Source organism: Suricata suricatta, chromosome 10 (assembly GCF_006229205.1).
Source record: "Suricata suricatta isolate VVHF042 chromosome 10, meerkat_22Aug2017_6uvM2_HiC, whole genome shotgun sequence".
NCBI lineage: Eukaryota > Metazoa > Chordata > Mammalia > Carnivora > Herpestidae > Suricata > Suricata suricatta.
Genome location: NC_043709.1, coordinates 59,604,395 through 59,613,142, shown reverse-complemented (window position 1 = coordinate 59,613,142; position 8,748 = coordinate 59,604,395). Strand labels below are relative to the sequence as shown.

At 55.7% G+C, this 8,748-nt stretch overlaps 1 protein-coding gene across 1 annotated transcript; it reads right to left on the bottom strand.

Moving 5' to 3' along the window:
* Positions 1-918: 918 nt before the first annotated feature.
* Positions 919-8,742, bottom strand: PPP1R1A (protein phosphatase 1 regulatory inhibitor subunit 1A). Its single transcript, XM_029954385.1, has 7 exons — positions 8,565-8,742; positions 4,809-4,869; positions 3,765-3,802; positions 3,373-3,436; positions 2,610-2,765; positions 1,586-1,692; positions 919-1,049 (listed from the first exon to the last, which is right to left on the bottom strand). The coding sequence occupies exons 1-7, from the start codon at positions 8,646-8,648 to the stop codon at positions 1,044-1,046; spliced, it is 516 nt and encodes a 171-aa protein (XP_029810245.1). The 5' UTR covers positions 8,649-8,742; the 3' UTR covers positions 919-1,043.
* Between the last annotated feature and the right edge of the window lie 6 nt (positions 8,743-8,748).

Genomic DNA, 8,748 nt, shown 5'->3' with positions numbered 1-8,748 from the left:
CCTGACTCTGTAAGCTTGAGATAATCCCGGTATGGTGTTCTCCCTGTCTTCCATGTGGGTGGGCAAGCTGGGGTCTGCCTGAGAACACACAGTAGGAATGGCAGATGTGGGGCCTTACACTCAAGTTCTTTTCCTCTCCATCAAAGTGCTTCTTCAGTAAGGAAGGGCGAATCTTGCCTTCCCTCCTCCCCTCTCCCCTCTCTCTCCAGAAAGACAAAAGCAGTGACCAGAAGAGGCCTGACTATGGAAGTTTCTTCACCTGTGCTGGCTTTTGCCTTTTGGCCTGGCCCTCAGTGTCTAGGACAAGGGGGAGAGATGATCTTTCCAGTTGCCAGCAAAGGCCTCTTTGTTAATAGCCACTGTGTTGAGTAGGGGTTGTGGTCTCCTAATAGCTGGAGGAGGGAACACATCCTGGAGTGTGGGAATCACTAAGGTTTGGAGGACAGGCAAAGGCGTCGTCCACACAACACACACAACACAACACAACACCACACCTCCTCCTTCCCATGGGCCAAGAGCCCGGGTGCAGTTCCACCTCCTGTCCAGCAGGCGGCAGCCACAGCACAGTCACAGCTAGACAGGCCTTAGAACGCCCAAGTCTCACAGCTGCAGAGCAGTCCTGCCAGGTGGCTGTATCCTTTCTGCAATTAAGAGAACCCAGACCCTTCCTCTCTTCTTCGTACCCTGGAAGTTAGTCCTTCCACCTGTCTGACCCCCAGCTCTCTTTCCACAGCAAATAATGGCAGGGTTGGGGAAGAACTCCCCCCACCCTGACCCCTTCTCAAGGCTCCTACCCAGCTTCCCTGTTTCTTCCTTTCCAGAGGCTGCTGGGCAAAAGAGCAGGGGGTTGTAGATTGGGCAGGACAAGAAGGGAGAGAGAACGGATTCTCTAAGTTGGGAAAGAAGGAAAATGCCAAGGACCTAACACCAAATTTATCACTTTTTAAAAACAGGAGATTTTTCCCAAAAGTGAAGAATAAGAAACAAATCCAGTGTCCATGCATCCCAACTGCGGTCCAGATTCCAGGATACCTCCTTCACGCTCAGACCTGTTGTGGGGGAGGGGCAGAAAGAGAGGGCGAGTGAGATACCCGAGGTCCTACTGTCCCCACCCCTACTGGTCTGCCCATCCTCAAGCATCAAACCTCTGATGTCTGACGCCAGCCCCCATGCTTGCCCAGCCTACGCGGGACGGGAGGACTGTAAAATCAAAGCCCACGAGACCATTTCATCAATGCCTCCACTCCAGGCAGGACCACTGCTCACCCCGCCTGGACATGCGGATCTGCCTTTAGGTTCCAAAGGCCTTTTCTCAGAAAGTCCGTGGTCTGCTTCACTCCCCATTTGAGGAGCCAGAAACCCTAATACAGAGTCTAACCTCAATCCTTCCTCCTGCAGCTTAATCCCACTTCTCTCTGTGCACAGATACATAATACCCCCAAATCTTCTTGCCTTAGACAATAGTTCTTCATGTGATGAAGCTGGTCCTGTGTTCCCCCTTTCCCTGACTCCAGACCTTAGTCCTTGCCCTCATCTACACAGCCTGCTCTCCTGCAGACCAGGCAGCCCAGCCCGAGGCTCTTACCGAGTTGGCTCCCTGGGAATCCAATGGTGGTATATGGGTTGTGGGTTCCTTCGTGCTGGGTTTCTCACTGCCCCTCTCCTGAGCTTTAGGGATGGATTCTGCAGGCTCTAAGGATGGAAAAGGGGTGGCGGGAGGGAGAGGCAGTATTCATGAAAGCCTGGTGAGGGATCTGCTCCTTGTACCCCATCCTGTACTCCACTGACCCCTGAGAGGGCCCTGAGACCAGGCTGGGGGCAATCGGACAAGCCTGGTGGTGTTTTCTCTAATCACAATTATTACTACAGGTTCACTGTGTAAATTTGCCAAGAGAATTGAAAAACAACAACAACAACAAATCTTCAAAGGAAAGTTAAAAAAAGTTTGGGTACAGTTTGGCAAAACCTAACCTGAACTGATATGGGTCTATTTTAAGTCTTTATCCCATTTGGTGGGACCATTCATTTCACTGCAGAAATATTAATATGTTTGATTACAGGGTGTTTTGTTGGGGGGCATTACATAATGTCACGATATATATGTACCATGTCACCTTCACAGAACTGGAAAGCTCTGGATTCTGGAATTCCACCTGGGATAGGGGACTGTGGAGGTGTGTTAACAGCACTACCAGCAGCTTCCCTTTATTGTATGCTTTCCATGTGTTGGCTGCTGGGCTAAGAACTGGTCTCATGTAATTTTCACAAACAGCCCAATGAATGGGCGTCATCATTATCTTTTTACAGACTGAGGGTAAGTGAGTTGCTGGAGGCCTCCAGGCTGGTGAAGTGAGGAGGATTCTGGCTGCTGTGTGTGCTGGTCCCACCACCGTGGGCTCTCTCACTCCGCACAGCAGGGAGCTCGGCAGCCCTGGTTGGGAGGGTTTGCGGTCATTCAGTAAGGAAAGGCAGTGAGGAGATGCAAATACATGGAATACATCCAAACATATTCATCCTCTCAGGACAGTTTCTGGATACTATTAGACCCCTCCCCATCTTGGGTAAGGTCTGCCCCCTCCTGGGCCAGTCCCTCCCCAGCCTGAACGTACTTTGTGCTTTCCCAGAAGCGCCCAGCCTTAACTCCGCCTCGGTGTCTGTGATCCCAGGCGGGCAGGACTCCTGGGTCCCTGTGCTCTCGGCGGCTCCCTCAGGCTCCTCTCCCTGCTGCTGTTGCCCTAGGTGATGTTCAACCATCATCTGGAGCTCTGGGGGCACAGAAAGGGAGGGACATGACTGCCCAGCGTCTCTTCTGTGGCCCCTCAAATGCAACAGCCCCGCTGAAGGGCCATCAGACATTGCTGGTGTGACATTTCCATCCCTGGAGATCTGAACAGGAGTGGGGGTGGGGAAAGATACTTGCTGGGCACTAAGGAGGGCCTAAAGCTAGACAATAAGACATACTTCCTTCAAAAGTCAGGGAGGGGAGGGGCAGGGTTTTTAGGAAGAAAACATCCTCCTAACTTGCTGGGATACTTGGGGCAAAAGAAAGGACTCCGTTTATATTCAAGAAGTATTTGAGTGCCTTCTATGTGGTGAGCACTGCATAGTTTATTCAACTGCCGTAGTGAGGTGGTACTCAGGGCTCAGTAGGTTAACCGGGTTCTGCCCAGGCCACCCAGCTCGTGGGAGGCAGAGCTGGAGGCCAGCCCAGACTGTCTAGCAACAATTCAACTATAACAGAGGCAGGTTTCAAGACTTCCCAAGGGCTCCCTGCAAAGGGGTCATTCGGTCCACTGCTCAGCCTCAGGCATGGGAGGTGGGGGTGGGTGGGAGGAGGAGGTAGAAGAAAGGGATGGTAAGGGTCTTCCTAACCTTTCATTGTGGGTGTGGTCCTCGTCACCTTCTTCCGTTGCCGTGGAGACATGGACAAAGTGGACTGTGAAGGACACAGAGCACAGGTGGGGACTGGCCCATCTTGCCCCCGCTTCTGTGCTTGCCATGCTTTGGACTCGAGATTGAGGGGTTGCTGTGGACTTAGGAAAGTGGGGGAGGATATTCCTGCTTCCCAGTGACCGCCCCCTTGCCCCTGACCCCACAATGAGCAGAGACTGAATGTGGGCGATATGGTGTGAGGGCGTGTCCACTCATGGTCCCTGGGAGGGCTGCAGAGAAGGGGGAGCCAAAAGGCCCTACAGATTGGAGGGTCTGAGAAATAATCCCCTAATGAGTCTCTGGGTGGGGTTGAATGAGAGGGACCAGCTCACCTTGAGAAGTGGGTTGGGGATCCGGTCTTCATCTATCTCTGAGGGGAAGAGGGAAAGGAGAAAGTGAAGAGGACTGAAAACCCAGGGGGTGGGGCAGGGGAGGTGTGTCCCTGACAGAGCTGACTTCCCAGCGGGAGAAGCCTCCTTCCTGATCTGTCCCTCACATGTGCCTCTAGGAAGTCGGCCTTGATGGCCGCCCCGGGGCCTGCTCCCTTCAGCTCCCCACAGCCCTGCTTTCTTCCCTGAACGTAGCCCTGTCCTTGACTCTGTGGTCCATCTTGTATCTACATCCTCGCCTCAGACCTGGAGGTTCCTGAAGTAGGACCTATGGCCTTTTTGCTCTTTTCCTCTCCCTGAAACATCCACATCTCTTTCTCCTCCCAATCATTGCCCCGGCCCCATGTTCAGAACTGAACCGTGCACAGGAGGGAATGCCAGATAAAGAACAAGTTTATCCTGTGCAGGGAGGTAAAATCAATTTTGGTAGTTGGGGGCAAGCGAGAGCCTCCGGCATCCAGACTTCCAGCGTGGCTCATTAGCATGACCACTACTCTCCCACTGTCCTGTCAAGCTCCCTGACACTCCCAGAGACCTTGTTCTCTCCCTAGATCTTGCTGGGGACACTGGTGACCAGCATGCCAGCTGCTCCCTGAGCTGTGTCTAACCTTCCCCTCTTCCTCTGGGGGCTGTGAGGAAGCTGATGGAGGCGGTCCCTCCCCCTCACAGCTGTCACTGCCTCTGGGGGTGGGGGCCTCAGCGTCTCAGTTGCTGGAGAAACCTGGAAGGCTGTTGCCGCAGCAACCAGCACTCAGTTGACCACCCCAATTCCTGGGGGCTTAGGAGCCAGGTGCTTTCACTCCCCTCCCCTCCCCTCCCCGAGCACGGCTCTGTCTTTCCAAAGCAAATGTGGCCACCACTTTCCTGACCCTGGGACTGAGTCACTCTCTGACTCCTCAGATCTGCCCTTTTCCCAGCCAGTGCCCGCCTTCTCTCTCTGGACCCCGCGGCAGCCCCCACTCCCTTCAGTGACCCATCCGGGGTTACCTGGGGATGACTGGTCACTGGTCAGCACGAGGGTGGCAGGGGTGGGACGGCGCCTCCGAATCTGAGGGGAGAGGTCAAGTGCACATGGCAGTCTCAAAGCCCCACCCGATACCACTCAGCAACAGAATCCAGGCTGCCCACTTAATGTACCTCAAAAATAACCACATTACACGGAGCCTCATGTCCCGGGGTGGACATTCTTGGGCCCGTCCCTTTCCCTTAGGGATCCAAAAGATCACCCCCACCCCCCCATCCCCCACTCCCCTCTCCATTTCTGCATCTCCCCAGCTCTGCAGCTCAGCAGCTATATCTGCTCAAATGCATCGATCTCTGGCTTGCTGTCCTTCCGTCCATCCTGATCAATGGTCAGAAATAAGCTGACATGGCACAAGTCCTTTCTTTCCCCTAGTCTTCCAGCCCACCGCCCCAAACAGACATTAACCTTTTGTGCACCAGCATCTGTGGAGCGCACCCCTTGGCCCCAGCCCAGCCTGGGCGGACAGCACCAGAAAGCTAGCTCTGCATGGACATTCCCCTACCTGTGCCCCTCATTCCCTAAAGTCCTCCTTACCCTTGGACACACTGCCTTTCTAATTTGTCAGGGAGGGTGGTCTGGGCAGATCCTTGTCATGGGTAAATAAAATGCAGGCAGGACTCTAAAGTTACCTGAAAAATCTTCTCCGGGGACCCAGGGTCCCATTCTAAGAAATTAACATATAAAAGCTGATTGACTACGGGGCCTCTGAGCCCCTCTGCCCACCGCTGTTGTTCTGCCAGGCTGCCAATAAAGTTGATTGTTGTTGCAGTCAGTCCAAGGACTCTTGGGACATGTAGGTTTTTTTTCCTTTCTCTGGAGGGTTTTGAGGCTTGGAAGTGATGGGACCCTTGGGGCTGGAGTCCCTACAGTAACCTCCAGGGCAGCAGAGGGGAGGGACAGCTAAAGGACTGGGAAAGGGGCTAAGATTATCCAGGTCTGAGCGCAGTAGGGCAAGGGCACTGAAGGACGGAATTCCTATCTGTCTGTGTCCATTATTTAGTACCACTACCACTGGGGGTGAAGGTGGTAAGACGCCTGCCCCTCTCTATGCCCAGAAAACGGGTGTCAGCCTTAGCAAGAGGCGCAGTGCTAGTCTGAGAAGGGGACTCTCCCCAAAGAAACGAGAGGCACAGAATGGGGGTCTTTAAGGGGGTAGGTCACCGTTTTCTCTGGAAAATCCAGTGGCATCTCTTTGGGGTGACATTTCAAGGCCCCTGCCAGTACTGGGCCTGGGTGTGTTTGTGTGTGTGCAGTGCATGTGCATACACATATGCACTACACAAACATGAGCTGTGAGTCCGTCTGGCCATTCCTGGTGCAGATGTGCTGGGCACCAGCAGGCGGGCACATGTTCCTCACGAATGTGGGGTGAGGGCCATCCTTTCCTAGGAGAGGACTCCTCTTTCTTTCTCTCCCCCTGCAGGTGGAGGGGACATGCTGGCTGCGGAAGAGTCAGAGAGACAGGAAGAGGGTGGGGGGTGTTAGTGGAAGTTGGGAGCCTGAGAAGGAGACCAAAAGTATGCCAGAGAGGGCTTTTGAGAGGGCACCAGGGCTCTGTGATGTTGGACAGGTCCCTTCCTCAACCAGTGTCCTTGCCTTGGACAAGATCTCTAGGTACTCAGAGACTCTGACAATTTTGATATCCTAGAGATATCAAAGAAGGGAGTGAAGTCAGGCTTCCTAAGTACCTCCCAGGCACCTGAACTCCTAGGAAATGAATAGACGGTCTTCTTTTTCTTGCACCTACCCAAATTCCCAGTGCTCAAGGATACCTCTGTCTTTGCCTCTGATTTATTGCCAGGCCAGTCACGCCCAACACCTAGTAGCCACGGGCACCGCTCCATCCCCTGTCCCTCTGTGCTCCATAACTCCTGGCTTCAAACCCCTTTTGCTCTCCCATTTCAGTCTGGATTAGACTCCTTCCCTGCCTGGAGCTTTTTGCCCGGATAACACACTTGGACGACACAGCAAGAAGGGCTGAGGTGAGACGGCAGGTAGAATTTCAGGTCTAGTGGACAGAACACCAATTTCTGAAGATTAGAGAAAAGCAGGGGGCAGTCCCACCTCTCTCTTTTTCCCCCTGGCTCCTTAGCACTGTCTTCTCCTCAGTCTCCCGACACCTGAACCAGCTGACCTACCCCCTCCTCCTCCAAACACACACCACACCTGCCTTCTCTAACACCAAACAGATGCAGGTGTCTGGCAGGGAGACCCGTCTGTGCCAGTGGAAGGCAGTCATTCTTGGAAGCTCGCCCCTAATCCCCCTAACCCTCACTCATGGGCCTGTTTTCCTGGGCCTGGGGCTATCTTAGCTAAGCCCCTGCCTCCACACATAACAGCCTCGCCCCTGACTGGGGTGGGGGTGGGGGGACACTTCCTAGGCTCAGGCTCTCCACCCTCCTCATCCTCACCAGGCTTGAGGCCCCAGTCCATCTTGCTGTCACGCCTTAGAGGTCTGAGAGGAGGCTCCCCCCAGGCCAGGGAGAGGACAGAGCATGTTCCTAACCCCGCCCCACACTTTGGGAAGCTGAAGTTGCAGGGAGAGTGTGTGCACCTACCCTTCCCTTCACACCCCGACCTCATTCTGCGGAACAGTTGGAGCAGCACAGAGAACACTCTCCTCAGCCCATCCCAAGAGGTCCCAGGGAGGCCCCACCGGATGCAGGAAATGGGGAACTGACCTTGTGGCCCATGGGTGTGCTTTAGGAATGGGGATGTCTAAGCAAATGGACAGAAGACACAAAAAGAGATGGAGCAATGAGCAAACGAGCAAATATTTGGCAAATGGACGGTAGTAGTGACCACGGGTGGTCACCCTGTCCACACACATGCTCACTCTCCCTGAGACACACACTTGCTCAGACACTCTCATCCACTGCCGCCTCTGCCAGGCTGCTCTGAGCTAAAAATAGGCCAGGCCCATGGCTGGGCCAGGGCCCTGGACTCCCACCTCTGGAGCCAAGGGCAGTGCAGTGCTGCTCCCTTGTTTAGGGAGCCCCTTGCACCAGGCTCCCAGACAGCCCCCACCTCTGGCTTCCCGGTGCCACTCTCTCCAGGACACCCCCACTCCCTGCTCCAAAGGGCAGGAGTTGGGAATAAGGACCCACGTGTCCCGACTTGCAGAAGAGGGGAGCGTCAGCCTGCAGACCCAATCACCCCTCTCCCCGAAGCCCCGGCCCTCTCAGTTTCCCTCAGCTCCTTCTGGTTCTCACTCTCGGGAGTCACGCAAGGTGGCCTCGAATTAGGGGAGGGGTCGGGAGGGCTGTTTCTCTTCTTTCAACTCCTTTCAGCAGTACCAGGCTCCCTTGGTTCCCCGCCTCCTCCCCGACCCCTCCCGCAAGGCTGCCGGTCGCCTTAGGCGCCCCCACCGAGCTCAGAAACTCTGGCGGGGGTTGACTGCGTGGGGGATGCAAGACTGGCGAAGGGGGGAGGGGTCGTGTCCTCAGGCAGGCCCCCTCCCCCAGGGCTGGGACGCCGAGAGCGACTCTGCGGGGACAGGCTTCGAGGGGAGGCGCTCGCTCTAGCACAGGCAGGGAGAGGTGGCTCCAACAGTGGGGGAGGGGACAGAAGACCCCCCCCCCCTCCCCAAACTGAGCGCGGTCGCCCTCTCAGGGGCACACTGCCGAGGGCGGACGAAGCTGGTTTCCCAGATCCCACGGCCCAGGGGGTCCGTTGTTCTTTGCCGGGCGAGTCCCCGGCCACCCCGCCCGGCTCCGCACCTGCTCCGCCGCCTCGGGGTCAAGGTGCGGCTCCAGCAGCGGGACCGTGAACTGGATCTTCCGGGGGCTGTTGTCTTGCTCCATGGCTGGGGCGGCGGCCGCTGGGCCGGCGCTGCGGCGGCGGGAGGGAAGGAAGGCGGCGGGACTCGGGGCTGGGGCGGGCGCGCTCCGTCTCCGCTCCGCT

Bases quoted from the DNA above. Each gene is read 5' to 3' on its own strand.
- PPP1R1A (XM_029954385.1), bottom strand. From the start codon at position 8,648: ATGGAGCAAGACAACAGCCCCCGGAAGATCCAGTTCACGGTCCCGCTG. The intron at 3,437-3,764 runs GTGAGCTGGTCC...TGTCCTTCACAG, and splicing joins TCCCCAACCCACTTCTCAAG to TCCACTTTGTCCATGTCTCC. The intron at 2,766-3,372 runs GTTAGGAAGACC...CTGTGCCCCCAG, and splicing joins GACCACACCCACAATGAAAG to AGCTCCAGATGATGGTTGAA.